This window comes from Bos indicus, chromosome 14 (assembly GCF_029378745.1).
Source record: "Bos indicus isolate NIAB-ARS_2022 breed Sahiwal x Tharparkar chromosome 14, NIAB-ARS_B.indTharparkar_mat_pri_1.0, whole genome shotgun sequence".
Lineage (NCBI taxonomy): Eukaryota > Metazoa > Chordata > Mammalia > Artiodactyla > Bovidae > Bos > Bos indicus.
This window is the reverse complement of record NC_091773.1, coordinates 32929057-32947444: the sequence shown is the minus strand read 5'-3', so window position 1 is coordinate 32947444 and position 18388 is coordinate 32929057. Positions and strand designations below refer to the sequence as shown.

The following is an 18388-nucleotide window of genomic DNA, read 5'->3' as shown; positions in this document are numbered from 1 at the left end:
GCGACCCCATGGACTGCAGCCTGCCACGCTCCCCCGTCCGTGGGATTTAGTTACATCTTCTTGTACATGCTGTCCTATTGTGCCTATTAGTGTGGGAAAGCCAGTCCATGGGTACCACTGAGCACCCCACTGCAAACTTAGGACTCTTCTCCCACCTTGAAATTGACAATATTGACTTTCTCAGACAATATGCTATTTCCATTCCCTAATGCTAAGATGCTTATTCTCTGGGTATGTATGTGTGCGCTCAGTCATGTCTGACTCATTGCAACCCTATAGACTGTAGCCTGTCAGGTACCTCTGGGTCCATGGGATTTCCCAGGCAAGAATACTGGAGTTTCCATTTCCTACTCCAGAGGACCTTCCCAACCCAGGGATCGAACCTGTGTCTCTTGCATCTCCTGAACTGGCAGGCGGATTCTTTACTACTTGCCACCTGGAAAGCCCATTCTGTGGGTGGATTTCCCCAAAAGGACTCTTCTATAAATCACAGATAATATGTTTAAGACCCAGAAAGTCTATAAAGGAAAAAGAGGTTACTCTGATTGAAGATCACAGGAGTCCTGACAAACTCTTTGGAGATGCCAATAAAATAATCTCAGGCATTCTGGTACGAACTGGAAAATCAGCCTACTAGTACTGACTGTGGGATTTGCAAACAATTTTTTGGCTCTCATTCAAGGCTGCTGTTACTTAGCAAAGATGACTAAAAGACCATCTTTCCCTGCCTCTCTCAGGCTATCCATTTCCTTCTAGTGTCTCTTACATCACAGTCTTAGAAAGGGTTTATAGAAGGGATGGATAGATAGAGAGAGAATATAAGTATGTAGACTGGTACTTTCACAGAGAGAGGAAATATGAGGAAAACGATGAGAAAAAGTCTCTGTAATTCAAATACTTTTATGCATTTTGTTCAAAATCAACCAAAAATTACCCATAATATTCTATTCCCTAAACCCTCATAATGTTTCCCTAGATCTTGACCTTGATGCTTGTTTTTTCTCAGTATATAACATGACTTCCCCGCATTTCAAAAGCATATTTAACTTCTTCTGAAATGTATAAAAATATTTTTATCTTGTAACACTTTTTTTCCCCAGAGTAGACTCAATGCTTGAAACCGAGCTAGCCACTCCAGTCTGCTATAACTGGAAATGGGAAATGACCACTTCCAAGTTATAGGTGGGAAACTGAGGTTTAGAGAGGGTAAGTGATTTCTCAGAGTTGTCCAGTGGAGTGGGCAAGCTGAGATTCCAACCTTCGTCTCTACCGCTCTAAAGCCCAGCTCTTTTTCACATAAGAAGAAGTAGTCTTTTAGAGTAAGTGTGGACTTCCTCGGTGGTCCAGTGGTTAAGAGTCCACCTGCCAATGCAGAAGACATGGTTCAACCCCTGGTCTGGGAAGATTCCGCATGTCACGAAGCACATAAACCTGTGCTCCAAAACTGCTAAAGCCTGTTTACCTAGAGCCTGTGCTCTACAGCAAGAGAAGCCACCACAAGGAGAAGCCCTCACACCATAACTAAAGAGTAGCCCCCCTACCCCTTGCTTGCTGCAACAAGAGAAAGTCCACACAGAGCAACAAAGACCCAATGCAACCAAAAGTTGATTAATTAATTAAACAGAGTAGGTGTGTACTTACGCAGCCCAAGGCCCTCCCTCTCTTATGAATCACAAAACCACTACTAAAAAGAGTAGAGATGGAGAGGATATTGTATCAATTTATAAACAAAAGAACTATGAAGTTAAAGTGTTTAAAACTGAGATAAAGTGGTCTCCAGTTTCTGGCTGATATGTGTTGGCCTCATTTCTTCCTTCATGCAGAATGAACCATGGAAGTCATATTTCAATCTCTCCAAGGGTATGGACTTTCCCCACACTAAAGGCCCCCAAATCAATCATGTCTGGCATAACAGAGCCATTTTACGATGCTTTATTTTTTCTAGAGAACTATCACTGTCTGACATTTTGGGTTGCACTTATTTTTTCCAAGTCTGTTTCCAGCCAGAATATAAGTTCCTAGTGATCAGCAGTGTTAATTTTTCTTTCCAGAGTTTATCCCAGTACTTGACACAGAGAGAGTCTTCCATAAATTCATTTTGGTTCAAATGAACCATTTCTGTTACTTAAAACATGCACTATATTCATCACTCAAACCAAACCTTTTAATCTAGGTGTAGGAAGTCAATTTTATGGAAATTTTTGTAACTGTAAACAATGATAGTAGTCCCTTTTGTCCTTATCCATTTTCCTTTAGGTCAGTTTGGCTCACTTTTTCCCAGTGGGAACTTACTGAAAATAAACCTTATAAAAGAGGTTGGGAGGAAAAAGGGAAAAAAAATGCATAGCAAAGTGAAACAGAATATAACATATCACTAATGATGTCAGCTTTCTTAACTAGTAAATCCTAAAATAGTTAGTTTGAAATAGCTCATATTTATAAGCAATCATTTATCTTTTCTTCAGCATCCTATCACCAGCAATCATTGGCTTTTGCTTTATCAAGTCAATATAGGAATAAACTCGTTATTGTAATGTCACGATGTACAGAAGAAATGGTGAACAATTTTTGGCACAATGATGTGAAGCAAATCAGTGAAAAATCAGCAGGCTATCTGGAAACAAATTTCTCCTAAGGTTCTCAGGCTGCGGTTTCTGCGCCAGCGTCACTGTATGTTCTCTATAATCCAATTTCTTTTTAAATGGCTTTCCGTTCCTTTTTTGTGCTCTATTGATGTTAGGCATGAATGAATGCAAACACTTGCACCATCAAAAACAAACAGCACCCTACCACCCGGAATGCCCTGGCAGGAGTCCACAAAAACAAGATTTAACTCCTCAGAATGGCAGTTGGTAGACAGAATTAATGGGTGGTCTTTCCAGAAAAATGGCTTATAAACTTCAGTGAAATAGTAATTTGCTGCCTTGGTATCAGCATTTGTTTGCTTGTTATTGATATCTTAACTGTTACCCTAAAAAGAAAATTCAGGGTATTTAATAAAGAAATTTAATTTGAAACTCACAATTCTCCAAACCACTGTTTTTTAAAACCACACGAGTTTTGCTGATAATTACAGACAATGTGCATTATTGACCTACTGACATTTTACTTTTTGGTTGATATGACTCAGTGTGACTCCAAGGCAACAAATTAAACTTATTTTGCCCATGCCATTCAAGGCTTTGCTGTACGAGTAGAATTTTCTAAAAGTCAAACCAAGACACTCAATGAATATATCAAAAAATCTAACTTGTAATGCAAAAAAAAAAAAAAAAATTAGCAGTTATAAGGACACTGCTATATTATATTATACATAGAAAATTCTTTATTTACTTAAAATTGTTTTGTAATGGTTTCTTTTCCTTATGATCTGAGGGGAAAACAGACATTTTGGGTTAGAATCTCAATATATCTTGGTGATCAGACATCTTTTAACTGTGCATTTTTCTACTTGCCAGCTGATGTCATCTGTTTGTTTAAACCATACAAATTGCAGCAATGTCCACATCAGATTAAGGTCACCAAGAGCTAAGGGAATAACATTACCCTGGAATAATTTTCCAGCTTGAAAACATAAGCTTTCTTCCATCTGCACTTTTCTAACAATGTATGAAATATTTATGAAAAAAGTTATAATTTTATTTCTTGTGACCATGCTAATCAATACATTTTTTTTACATTCTTGATAGTTTAGCCACTTCATTGCACATAAAACTTTACAGAGCAACTTAACGTGGGCTGAACTCCTCTTTTTCTTTTTTTTTTAATTTTATTTTATTTTATTTTATTTTTTTAATTTTTTATTCCTTTATTTCTCATGTGTTCCCCATCCTGAACCCTCCTCCCTCCTCCCTCCCCATACCATCCCTCTGGGTCGTCCCCGTGCACCAGCCCCAAGCATCCAGCATCGTGCATTGAACCTGGACTGGCATCTCGTTTCATACATGACATTTCACATGTTTCAATGCCATTCTCCCAAATCTTCCCACCCTCTCCCTCTCCCACAGAGTCCATAAGCCTGTTCTATACATCAGTGTCTCTTTTGCTGCCTCGTATACAGGGTTATCGTTACCATCTTTCTAAATTCCATATATATGCGTTAGTATACTGTATTGGTGTTTTTCCTTCTGGCTTACTTCACTCTGTATAATAGGCTCCAGTTTCATCCACCTCATTAGAACTGATTCAAATGTATTCTTTTTAATGGCTGAGTATCTGATCTCTTGAAAATCAGAAGTCCTACCAGTGATCGCATATACATTATATCCATCAACTGTTCCCAGAGCAATGTATTAGTTTCAGGACAGATCATGTCTTCTAATCAGGTTCTGAATAAGAAGGGCTCTGTGGCCTTTGGCTGTATGCCCTCAATTTGATAAGAGTAATAATGTTCTGGACATATCTTATGCAAACTTCCTTCTAGATACTGTGACCCCATATGTAGCTCAAAAGCAGTGCAGTATTTGAAACAGAGATTGAGGAAAATGACGATTTTAAGAGTACACTCCACCTCTTTACACTAACTTGCTCACTGATGGGTTCTTTGCAGAAGCTCTGACCATCCCTTGAATCTCAATGACTCTTGGGTGTCTTGGGGCTACAGCACTATTTCAAGAAAACAACACATCCTTTAAGCTTTTAACCTTCCAGTTCTACCTGAAAAAAAATATTCCTTGACCATGAAACTCTGAGAAACAAACAAACACAAAAACACAACCACCCTACACTGTCTTATTGTCCCCAATGATGAGCTATAGTTTTCTCCCTAGTCTGTAAGAAGCCTAAGGCAGAAAATTCCTTCATGTCAGGAAAATGAGGCTCTTTTTTCTTCAGTGCCTGAGTACTTTAATGTGGGCCTTTCTAAAAGAGGGGGGGCGGAACTCAAAACATTTTCAACTGCTTCAGCATTTACATGGGAATTATCTCAGCGCACCGGAGAAAAAGAAGAGAAACTTCTTATTCCTTGAGAATCCTTCACTGTGATCACTTGGTTGGCTGTCTATGCATACAGGACCCTATCCAGCTCTCTCAATCAGGTCTCCTGTATTGCAGGCAGATTCTTTACCATGTGAGCCACCAGGGAAGCCCTTAGAGATTAGGAGTTCATCTTAACGCAGGTAGTTTATAATTTATAATCTAGCTTATCATTGGAAAGCTGAATGTGAATAATTTAGGGCTATGTAATGGGTTTGGTCCTTTCCCAATTCAAACCTTCAGTACTTTAGTAAAACATGTATTTTTCATGGGATTTCCTTTCCAAAAAAAACTCCTTATATCCCAATCTTCTACAAATAATATGAAGGACCAAAGACCAAGAACCAAGCACCAACCCCTCCCAGTCAACCTGTAAATGGACAAACATACTATAAAGTTCTTTTTAATTGCCAAATGACTCTTCCACACACAGGATGCCTAAATATCATCACATAAATATTTGTAGTTTTCTTCATACCCCTAATCAAAAAAATCAATCCACCCAAATATTACTTGTCTGAAGCAATGTTTCCCATGGTGTTTTCATTTTATTGTGGCATGTCTCTTAATGATGTCAAATAATATCCTCTGATTTTTCTATTTATTTTTATTCTATCTCTTTTTATTTTTCTAAGCCCATGACAACTACAATTAAACTTCCCGAGGGGTAAAGGCAAGGAAAAGCTACAAAAATCTGATTTGATTTTCCTACACTTCCCCCTGCTCCCTATTTCCAAGCCACTAATCCCCTCTCAAACTGTACAATAGAACAGCTAGACTTAAAGCAAAGGAGATAAAACTGGCCAGCCAGGGCATTGTTCTTGCTAATCTGCACCATTTACATAAGGGTTAGAAGACTTGTTTTATCATTTAAACAGGCTTAAAAGCCTCTTTGCAAATGAGATTTAGTTCCTACAAAAGAGTGAATTCTAGCTATTTGGTGAGCTTCTGCTAGACCAGCACTGGGAGCTGACTCGGCAGTTAACTTAAGCTACTTCTTTGGCCACATACACTATATGCAAAGATTGCTTCCAGCTGCCAAAACTGAAAAGCATCAAGCTGATTAAATTCTTTCCAGGAGGTGAACAAGATGAGGAACAGGTTAAGAGGCCAGTAAGGTCCGATCTTAAACTGTACCTGGGCAAACGGTCCTTTATGCAGGTGCCTTAGAAGTGGCTTTGAACTTCTAGAGTCCCTTGAATCTTCTTTTGAAAAGGAACAGAAAGGCAGACAGCAAATGAAATTCAGAGGCAGAAAGTCTTAGAATAGTCTCCAACTGTGAAGTAAAGACAATCTAAACTCTTTGATTCATTGTTGGTCTGCGTGGCATTGGGCATGAGGATAAACTGTACAACTAACTCTCTTGTTAACTCAGCACAAAAGATAACCAGGAGGAAAAGATTCTCTTAACACAGAGGAATACACCCTTTGCATCAAAATCTTAGATTTAAAAAATCAAGATCATGTTTATACATAGATACACCTATAATCTGTTTTACCTGGCACACCTTGAACAGATGTTCAATGTGACTTTGGCCTGAGGTTCAGCAGAGTAAGTAGCTCGACCTTGGTTAAATTTGCTCCCAGAAGGTGTCAGGGTAGTTACTCCCTCCATTCTTAAATCATCAAGATCCTCTGTAACAACATAAACAATTGCAGATACAAAATTAACTCTAATGGAATTAAGATGAAAAGTCCATGTTTTCAGATACCTGCCAGTAGATTAAGAAAAATGTTATATTTCCACTTTGCAAAATCTTACTTCATTACCTTTCAAATCATTTCTAGATGTAGCTGGAGAAAATTATAAGGGAAAAGGGTGAGAGATCAATCTGTTTGGATAATGAATGGGTAGACCACATATAGAACATGGATCCACAACTTCTCCTGTAAACATCCACAGAAGTCAACAATAATCATCTCTACAGCAATTGGCCCTAAATGGTCAAGACTTGGTCAGTGACTGCCAGCTTCCAACTAGGAACAATCCACAAGCATATGCATGCTCAGTTGATCAGTTGTGTTCAGCTCTTTGCGACCCCATGTACTGTAGCCCACCAGGTTTCTCTGTTCATGGGATTTTACAAGCAAGAATCTTCCTGCATCTCCTGCATTGGCAGTTGGATTCTTTTAGCACTGAGCCACCTGGGAAGCACAAGAACAATCCAGAGAAAGACAAATATGCTCCCAAACCAATTACATCAGATCATTCACTTCTAATTTGCCTGTCTTGAGCTTCCTCATCCAACAAACTCCAATCAGAATATACCTGATGCCTTCTCTTTTTTACCCTAAATCTTTCCTTTTTATCTTCACCTGGGCAGGACAAGAATACACCTGGATAGTCACACCCGAGGTGTTCACTGAAACCTTCTATTTCATCCAGGCCCTCAATCAACATTTAAAAGGTCTACATTTCTCTTGTAATTTAGATCTAACCAAATTTGTACATGATCGACTTTATACACAGTATAAGGAACCTTGTAGAAAGGAATCGATTTACTTGCTCTGAGCCTTAGCAAAAGAGGGACATAAAGTTTCAAAAGATAGGTCATAATTTTGCGAAAACATAATCCATGACTGAAGTTATATAAGAAGGGAAATCACTCTTTTCTGATAAGGCTGTAGACAATCCAAACATCTGAACTTTCACAAAACAACTGAGAGAATTTCTAGGTTAATTGTGTTGAAAACATGACAGCATACCCATAATGAAGTTACTCACACTAGGTCTGGTGTTATCAAACTGAGATTTAATTTAATTACAGTTTAAGCTCTCCCAAAAATGGAATCCTAAACAGTCAGAGTTTCTTCATTTCCAAGGCAAACCATTCAATATCACGGTAATCCAAGTCTATGCCCCAACCAGTAACACTGAAGAAGCTGAACGGTGCTATGAAGACCTACAAGACCTTCTAGAATTAACACCCAAAAAAGATGTCCTTTTCATTATAAGGGACTGGAATGCAAAAGTAGGAAGTCAAGAAACACCTGGAGTAACAGGCAAATTTGGCCTTGCAGTACAGAATGAAGCAGGGCAAAGGCTAATGGAGTTCTGCCAAGAGAATGCACTGGACATAGCAAACACCCTCTTCCAACAACACAAGACTCTACACATGGACCTCACCAGATGGCCAACACCGAAGTCAGATTGATTCTATTCTTTGCAGCCAAAGATGGAGAAGCTCTATATAGTCAGCAAAAACAAGACCAGGAGCTGACTGTGCTCAGATCATGAACTCCTTATTGCCAAATTCAGACTTAAATTGAAGAAAGTAGGGAAAACCACTAGACCATTCAGGTATGACCTAGATCAAATCCTTAACAATTATACAGTGGAAGTGAGAAACAGATTTAAGGGACTAGATCTAATAGACAGAGTGCCTCATGAACTATGGATGGAGGTTCGTGACATTGTACAGGAGACAGGGATCAAGACCATCCCCAAGAAAAAGAAATGCAAAAGGGAAAAATGGCTGTTTGAGGAGGCCTTACAAATAGCTGTGAAAATAAGAGAAGCGAAAAGCAAAAGAGAGAAGGAAAGATATACCCATTTGAATGCAGAGTTTCAAAGAATAGCAAGGAGAAAGCAGAAAGCCGTCCTCAGTGACGAGTGCAAAGAAATAGACAAAAACAATAGAATGGGAAAGACTAGAGATCTCTTCAAGAAAATTAGAGATACCAAGGAACATTTCATGCAAAGATGGGCTCAATAAAGGACAGAAATGGTATGGACCTAACAGAAGCAGAAGATATTAAAAAAAGGCGGTAAGAATACACAGAAGAACTGTACAAAAAAGATCTTCACAACCCAGATAATCATGATGGTATGATCACTCACCTACAGCCAGAATCCTGGAATGTGAAGTCAAGTGGCCTTAGGAAGCATCACTACGAACAAAGCTAGTGGAGGTGATGGAATTCCAGTTGAGCTGTTTCAAATCCTAAAAGATGATGCTGTGAAAGTGCTGCACTCAATATGCCAGCAAATTTGGAAAACTCAGTAGTGCCTACAGGACTGGAAAAGGTCAGTTTTCATTCCAATCCCTAAGAAAGGCAATGCCAAAGAATGCTCAAACTACCACACAATTGCACTCATCTCACATGCTAGCAAAGTAATGCTCAAAATTCTTCAAGCCAGCTTCAACAATACGTGAACCGTGAACTCCCAGATGTTCAAGCTGGTTTTGGAAAAGGCAGAGGAACAAGATATCAAATTGCCAACATTCTCTGTATCATCAAAATAGTAAGAGTCCCAGAAAAACATCTATTTCTGCTTTATTGACTATGCCAAAGCCTTTGACTGTGTGGATCACAATAAACTGTGGACAATCCTGAAAGAGATGGGAATACCAGACCACCTGATCTGCCTCTTGAGAAATCTGTATGGAGGTCAGGAAGCAACAGTTAGAACTGGATACGGAACAACAGACTGGTTCCAAATAGGAAAAGGAGTACTTCAAGGCTGTATATTGTCACCTTGCTTATTTAACTTATATGCAGAGTCATCATGAGAAATGCTGGGCTGGATGAAGCACAAGCAGGAATCAAGAATGCTGGGAGAAATATCAATAACCTCAGATATGCAGATGACACTACCCTTATGGCAGAAAGTGAAGAAGAATTAAAGAGCCTCTTGATGAAAGTGAAAGAGGAGAGTGAAAAGGTTGGCTTAAAGCTCAACATTCAGAAAACAAAGATCATGGCTCCGGTCCCGTCACTTCATGGCAAATAGATGGAGAAACAGTGGAAACAGTGGCTGACTTTATTTTGGGGGGGCTCCAAAATCACTGCAGATGGTGACTGCAGCCATGAAATTAAAAGACGCTTCCTCCTTGGAAGGTAAGTTATGAACAACCTAGATAGCATATTCAACCAGTCCAACCAGTCCATCCTAAAGGAAATCAGTCCTGAATGTTCATTGGAAGGACTGATGTTGAAGCTGAAACTCCAATACTCTGGCCATGTCATGCAAAGAGCTGACTCATTAGAAAAGACCCTGATGCTGGGAAAGATTGAAGGCAAGAGGAGAAGGGGACGACAGAGGATGAGATGGCTGGATGGCATCACCAACTCAATGGACATGATCTGAGTAAACTCCAGGATTTGGTGATGGACAGGGCAGCTTGGCGTGCTGCAGTTCATGGGGTCACGAAGAGTTGGATATGACTGAATGACTGAAGTGAACTGAACTGAAACAGTCAGGAATCACCTGGTCAGCACCAGTGAGTTAATGTCTGAGAGACCTCTGCTGTCCCCTAAAGGAAACTGCCTTCACCACAACATATCTGCTTTTTGCTAGTATAGCTTCCTCTATCCACTTCCTTCTGTCCATAAAAGTCTTTCATTAACAACCGAATATTGCAAACAAGTGTCAAATGGCTCAGTCAGTAAAGAGTCTGCCTGCAGTGTAGGAGACCCCAGTTCATTCCCTGGGTCAGGAAGATTCTCTGGAGAAGGAAATGGCAAACCACTCCAACATTCTTGCCTGGGAAATCCTAGGGGCAGAGGAGTCTGGTGGGCCATGGTCCATGTGGTTGCAAGAGTTGGACACAACTTAGTGACTAAACCTACCCACCTACCTAAGTCATAAACAGACTTTCTGTCATTTGAAGAGGGTTAGTTAACAGACTCCCTCTATAGGCACTTCCAACTAAAATCCTTTCGTTCAGAAGTCTTGGGTTTATGTCCTCCAAACCTAAGTGGACATTTTGTCTACTTGAATGTGAGCAATCTAGCCATGTCTTTAGAGTTTCAACATAACTTCATGGGAGTCAAAAAACTCATCACCTTGACCTGGTCATAAAGGCATAGTCCCCTCGTTGTAGGGCAATAAGCACTGCTTCAAAACTCAGTGCTTCTGCTAAACTAGTCATAAGTGCCACTCTTCTTCTCATGTTTCCTCATGTGGCACAGATTTTACTACTGCCTGAGAACACACAACATTTTTTAGTTAGGCGATCAGCCCCTGATGAGATTCTGTTAGTTTTTTCCCCTTCAAGCTACTATTCATCATTGAGACACTGTGCCTGTCCACCTTCTTGTCCCTACCAAGGGAAGGGAAACTTCACATTTTCTTAGCTCACTTAGGAACTTGTTATACCTCATTCAGTGTTTTTAAAACTCTGACCTAATATTATTTGTTGACAAATCATATCTCAAAACTTGAACCTGGAGTAGAACATGCTAACACCCACTGAAGCTTGCCTTTATAATACAGTCCTCCACCTGAGGGAAAAATCAGCCCCAAGGGCAAAACCATAGCACTTCCTTGACCTTGTCAACTGGTCAAAGACCACAGTGGTGGCTCAGATGGTAAAGAATCCGCCTGCAATGCAAGAGATCCAGGTTCAATCCCTAGGTCAGGAAGATCCCTTGGAGAAGGGAATGGCTACCCACTCCAGTTTTCTTGCCTGGAGAATTCCACAGACAAATGAGCCTGGCAGATTGCAAAGAGCTGGACATGACTGAGGGACTAACACAGATACATATTGGGCATGATTTAAAAACAAACAAACCAAAAAACTATTACTTTGGGTTGCTTTGGAAGCCAAGAGTCAGTTCTGCTGGAACCTCCATCAAAAATGGACAACATATTTAACATACTTTTAGGTGGACTCCTAGTTCATACTGAGGTAGCTGCTGTAAAAGTTGAGGCTTATGAAAAAAGAAATGACATGGAAGCTAAAAGAAATACTCCAGCAGATCATTTTGCTATATAAACAGTCTTTTCTCCTTTTTCTCATCTTAAAACTAATTATTAATTAATTTATTTGGCTGCACTGGGTCTCAGTTGTGGCATGAGGGATCCTTTTTTTTTTTTTTTTTGTGGCTTCTGAACTCTTAGTTGCGGTATGTGCACTCTAGGTACCTGAATCAGAGATTGAACCTGAGTCCCCCGCATTGGGACTGCAGAGTCTTAGCCATTGGACCACCGAGGAAGTCTCAAACAAGTAGCCTTAACGAAGGTTTGGATCCTATTAAAACTCTTAAAGGGCGAATTCTTAAAGAAATTCAAAGTAACCATTATAAAATATCAATATTTAGCCTCTGAACTTCACTCAGATCATCTCTGGTCCTCCCAACGCAGATAGCTGGAGGCACTAGGTGGTTTCAAGTGGACATTTGCTAAATTTCTCCATGAAACAACTCATCATGGTACAGACAAGCTGGTTACTATCATAAATCAACATGGCTGGGGAAACTTTTAAAAGATGGCTAAGGTAATTTTTTAAGTCATGTGGATTTGTCAACAGCATAATTCTAGAAAAAACTGTCAATGTGGGAAATGGTCAAGGACCAAAGCTTCAAAGCCCTTGAATACATGTATACCTGTGGCGGATTCATTTTGATATTTGGCAAAACTAATACAATTATGTAAAGTTTAAAAATAAAATAAAATTATAAAAAAAAAAACACTCAACATTCAGAAAACTAAAAAAAAAAACACCTCATAATGTTTGTACCTTCTACTTTCCATGAGATCTGAATACACTTTAGTTATTAAATGTCTATATAATTTCAGGATGAGTTTAAACATCTCTTTGCCAAAAAGCTATAATCTTTACAGTTGCTAAAGAGCTGGTCTATTTTGTATTTCTAATATTGTGAATATAAACTTTTATATCAAGTGATGATTGTGAGAGCTGGACTGTAAAGAAGGCAGAGAGCCAAATAATTGATGCGTTAGAACTATGGTGCTGGATAAGACTCCAGAAATTCCCTTGGACAGCAAGGAGATCAAACCAGTCAACCTTAAGGGAAATCAACCCTGAATACTTGTTGGAAGGACTGATGCTGAAGTTGAAGCTCTGTATTTTGGTCATCTGATGTGAACAGCTGACTCACTGAAAAATTCCCTAATGTGCTGGGTAAGACTGATGGCAGAAGGAGAAGAGGGCATCAGTGGATGAGAGGGCTGGATGGCATCACCGATGCAATGAACATGAACTTGGGCAAACTCTGGGAGATGGTGAGGGACAGACAGGCAGGCATGCTACAGTTCATGAGGTTGCAAAGAGTCGGGCATGACTGGGTGACTGAACAACAGCAACAATCAAGTGACCAAGGTATACACTTCACAAGAAATATTACTTAAACAGAAAAACCTCTATAAGGTATTAACCTTGACTCAGAAACCATACTACGCTTATCATCTACAAACTTCTGAATGGTGAAAAGAACCAATAACATCTGGAAATAAAATTAACAAATTTTCAGAAACCCTTGAGCTCCCTTGGTCAAAGAAACTCCCACCCACCCTTAGGCCAATATGGTTCACTCCCTAGAGTGTTCAGTCATGTCATGCCCTACTCTTTGTGACCCCATGGACTGTAGCCTGCTAGGCTCCTCTGTCCATGGGATTTTCCAGGCAAGAATACTGGAGTGGCGTGCCACTTCCTACTCCAGGAGATCTTCCTGATTCAGGGATTGAGTCTGAGTCTCTTGCATCTCCTACATTGGCAGGCAGATTCTTTACCACTAGGGCCAGCTGGGAAGCTCCCACCCACTCTGGACACATGGTTTATTTCCCTGTGAACTGGTAACTGGAAGGCCCAAGGGTTTCAGTATCTTACCTATGATACTTTGCCCTGATGCATGTAGACATTGCAAAGTGTTGCAAGAGACTAATGTACTAAGCCCAGTTCTATCACAAACAGGTTAAAGTTGCATTTAAACAACCTCTTCATGACATTCAACTATAAGATTTCATCTGTCAGAGAGACATCAGAGAAAAGTTGCTCTTGAACCTCACTGGAAGGGATTCTATCAAATACTGTTAACAACAAATACGGAAGTTAAGCTCCCCTGAAGCAAATTCCTGGGCTCACATTTTATGACTAAAGAAACAATTTAGAATCAAAAATTTGAAGCCTTCTCTAACAGGGAACCTCAAAATGAAGATTCTCAGAGATTCTCCTGAAACAGCTGATTTTCAAAGTATATAGACCAATGACCCAAAGCTCTCAGAACGACCTGATGACCTCAGATCATGGACAGCTTCTGCACAAGATATTGCATCAAAACCTTTGTTTAATTACTATTTTGTTTTCCATCTGCTTACCTAAAATCAATCTTCTTGTAATTTCTATAAATTCCTGGTCATCACTCACCCCTAATGGCCCTTCTTCTTTTATTCCCTTCATACTAAAATTGTTAGAGCATAATTCTTATACCAATCTCAGATTTCCTGAACAGCAGCCTTCAAACTTACTGATTGCTGGATATGCTATTCCTCACCAGATGCCTGTGATACAAACCAGGGATAATTCCAGTCTCAACAAATGAGATAAAAGAGAATTACAGTCAATGGCATTTCACTTGAACCTATGTGGACAAATGGCCCAAAACAAATCAGCTCATGACTGTTTATGTTGCTCTCTTATAGAAAGAGAACAAATTATCACAGTCTAGTGGGTAGAGCTCAGGTAATCCTAAATTTGAATTTAGAATTTCCTAAAAGCACAAGCCTTGGAAGAAAAGTTACGACCAACCTAGACAGCATATTAAAAAGCAGAGACATTACTTTGCCAACAAAGGTCCATCTAGTCAAGGCTATAGTTTTTCCAGCAGTCATGTATGGATGTGAGAGTCAGACTATAAAGAAAGCTGAGCACCGAAGAATTAATGCTTTTGAACTGTGGTGTTGGAGAAGACTCTTGAGAGTCTCTTGGACTGCAAGGAGATCCAACTAGTCCATCCTAAAGATCAGTCCTGAATATTCATTGGAAGGACTGATGCTGAAGCTGAAACTGCAATACTTTGGCCACCTGATACAAAGAACTGACTCATTAGAAAAGACCCTGATGCTGGGAAAGATTGAAGGCGGGAGGAGAAGAGGACAACAGAGGATGAGATGGTTGGATGGCATCACCGACTCAATGGACACGAGTTTGAGTAAACTCCAGGAGTTGGTGATGGACAGAGAGGCCTGGCGTGCTGCAGTTTATGGGGTTGCAAAGAGTCGGACACAACTGAGCGACTGAACTGAACTGAAAAGGCCGAGGCAATTACTTACTGTGTGGAATAGACTAATGGAGATACAAATGTGTAAAGGAGCTAATGCAAGGTCTTGGTTTCAATTTTATGCCAGGAATAACTTCTTTTTTCCTGGATAGCCATGTTTTCCTATCAGATACTGCTTCCTCTGTAACCAGGAAGGCTAGTTTTACTTGTCTCAAACCAGTAGATCGTGCACTTTAGCAACAGTATTCCAAAACTTTTCTGTGCACAGATATTTAATTCTATAAATCATCTAACCAGGAAATTATAATTCAGATGGGAGCTCCAAAACAAAGTTCCCCTTGATTATTCAGGCACTTTACCTGGGGGAATTACTGATTCATTGTTTACACAAACAATCAAAGCAGTGCTTCCAAAAACAGGGATCACATAAACAAAAGGTTATACGACACAGATCATTTTAATTCCGGCGGACGTTATAAATAGCTCAGTCAGTAAAGAATATGCCTGCAATTTGGGAGACCCAGGTTTGCTTCCTGGGTCAGGAAGATTCTCTGGAGAAGAGAATGGCAATCCACTCCACTATTCTTGCCTGGAGAATCCCATGGACAGAGAAGCCTGGTGGGCTACAGACCATGGAATTGCAAAGAGTCAGACTCAACTGAGCAGTTAACACACACACACACACACTCTACACGGATTATAGATCAGTCTCAATTCCTTGGCAAGAGGCAAGAATAGAGATGGACAATCTCTGTCACTGAATTCTATCCAGAGTCCAAGATGCTTTTATGCAGCCACTCTCTCATGAGATGCTCACCGTGATAATACAACATTGAAAAGATTGACTATGGAAACAAGGGAACATCATGAAGCAGTAAAGACCTGGATCTTGAGTCTTGGCTTTTGGCCAACTTCTTGCAAGGGAGAGAATGACTAAAAGAGGGGACTGAGAGAATGAACACATAAAAAGACAATGAAAGATCATATACGACCTCAGAACACTGACCCACCACCCCTGGTGGAAACAATCAGTGAAGCCAAATCACAAGCTCTGAAGCAGTTGGCCTCAAACATTCAGGACTTGGTTGATAGAGGCCAGATTACAGCTTTTTGCCCAACTGAGAACCAAGCAGAGAAAACCGAATATGCTCCCCAAGCTAAATGCATGTTTCCATAAATGGCAACCTTTAAATATCTAAAGGTTTGTCCTTCAGAAGAGATATTAGAGTTCCCAAAGTCAGTATATGGAGGAGAGACTTTAGCCAACTAGAAATTTCTTTGAAGCAACGAGTAATACTTTTTTCATCAAGGAATCTTACAATTCTTAAGGTAACAGTAATAAAGAAAGATTATGTGAAAATAACCTGATGAGAATTTTTAAAAAATACTTGTTTTATTTTGATACTCTGAAATCAAACTATGTAGTGACTGTTAATGTCTAGTTAAGAAATTAGATAACTAATAATGTAATGTGATCAGCTCTATCTCAGAAAAAAAAATAAATGTTTTATATTTATATTTATGGAAAACACATGAAAAATCAACTAACTGAAGATAAAAACAAATCCACAAAACTGCCAGTAATTATCCATCAGCACTTGGCATTATTTCATTTTAATCATGTAGATTAGCTTCAGCTTTCTAACTGAAAGCTGAAAGATAAAGGAATTATTAGGAAGTTGAATAATCAGGTGAGTAAAAGTATACAAGCCAGACCAGGTGGTAAAGGAGTCTTCAGAGGGGTATAAGAACATGAAAAAGCAGAAATTTGAAGGGACATCGTCCTTTAGGGAAAGTTATGCAGCCATATGACCATAACCTGAGATGCACAGGGACAGGAGAAGGTAATACTGAAAAAGAGGTCAGTCTCAGACGATGAAACGAGACAGATTCATCAAATCTATGTTTTATAGAGATAATTGTGGCTGTATTTCCTGAAACAATTTCCTAAATTTATAAAATTGCTTTCCTGATAACTCAAGATAGGAATTAAGTCTTTCTTCTTTACTATAAGCTCACTTTCTTAAAAGTGTGTCTAGTACAGGGTGAGCATTCACTGATATTTACTGACTACTAGACTTTTTTTCTTTTTTCTGCAAATGACAGTCCTGAGCACCCCTGAGACATCACTCAAAGCACCAGTCTCAAGAGAAGATTTTTGTATAATTCGACAAACTTGGTTAATTGACTATTTGACAAATTGATCCTTATGTGGAATTGGCTTTTGGAAAATTGGATTTTGAAGGAATACATCTGTTGCACTTGCCCACAGCCATGTGGCAAAGTGAAAACTGGAAATAAGGAGACGAGGCAGGAAGAAGCCTACATCCTTCATGGTGTGTGTATTAGCTGCTGAGGGCCCGGGGCAAAGAAGTAGCAAGAGAGAGAAATGTATCACAAGGTAATTTCAGAGAAAGATTTGACAGATTGTAGTGAATGATTACACATCCTTGCAGGTTTCTCCATATTACCACTTTTAGGGAATATAGGAAGAGATCGTATCTTTGGTTTCACACTTGCTGAGATGGAGTTATCGTCAAGACATCTGTATGGATGTTTGGTAGGCAGTTAGAAGGGCAAGTCTGGAGCTATGGAGTGTGGAAAGAAGCTACAGACCATATGGCTGAGAAACTTGATAGAATTATCAACACAGCAAGTTGAAATCAAGCAGTGATACTTCTTATGTCTAACTTTCCTTACAAGTGAAATGTGTGCATGATATCAACGTTAGATTTTAAAAGAAGGTAAAAGGAGAAGGCGGTGGCAGAGGATGAGATGGTTAGATAACATCACCAACTCAATGGACATGAATTTGAGCAAATTCTGGGAGACAGTGGAGGACAGGGGAGCCTGACGTGCTGCAGTCCATGGGATCACAGAGTCTGATACGACTTAGCGGCAGAACAACAACCATACTTATTGTTTTTCACGTTAGAAAGCTCAAAAGCAGTCATTTGTTTTTAAAGATAGCCAGGTGGTGCTAGTGGTAAAGAACCCGCCTGCCAATGCAGGTTCGATTCCAAGTGATAGCTCCCTAGGTCGGGAAGATTACCTGCAAGAGGGCATGGCAACCCAGTCCCGTATTCTTGCTTTGAGAATCTCATGGACAGAGGAGCCTGGAGCGCCACAGTTTACAGAGTTGAAAAGAGTCGGACACGACTGAAGAGACTTAGCACTCACACATAACTTTCCATGCATCTTTTGAATCACAGGGTGACTATCGAGAAAAATGAACTAATTTATGACTAAAGACACGCACACTTTATCTTCTTGCAATCCAAATAACCAAGAATTAATCAAGCAAAGAATTGTTTTCATTTAATTTAAGGAAGTAACAGCTGCCTAGATGAAATAATCCTAGGACTTTCATTTCATTCACATGTAATCCATGAAATAATTTACAGCTGCTTGAACTAGACAATGTGGGATATGAGTGAATTTTCACATC

The 18388-nt window shown here is 39.6% G+C and overlaps 1 protein-coding gene across 4 annotated transcripts in view; it reads right to left on the bottom strand.

The window, feature by feature from the left end:
- The window catches only part of C14H8orf34 (chromosome 14 C8orf34 homolog), a 364577-nt gene that overhangs the window by 136642 nt on the left and 209547 nt on the right, over nt 1-18388 (bottom strand). For all 4 annotated transcript variants that reach the window (XM_070802638.1, XM_070802639.1, XM_019974143.2 and 1 more), the window contains one exon: nt 6474-6609. In XM_070802638.1, coding sequence (XP_070658739.1) covers nt 6474-6609 — 136 coding nt within the window. The remainder of the gene's footprint in view (nt 1-6473; nt 6610-18388) is intronic.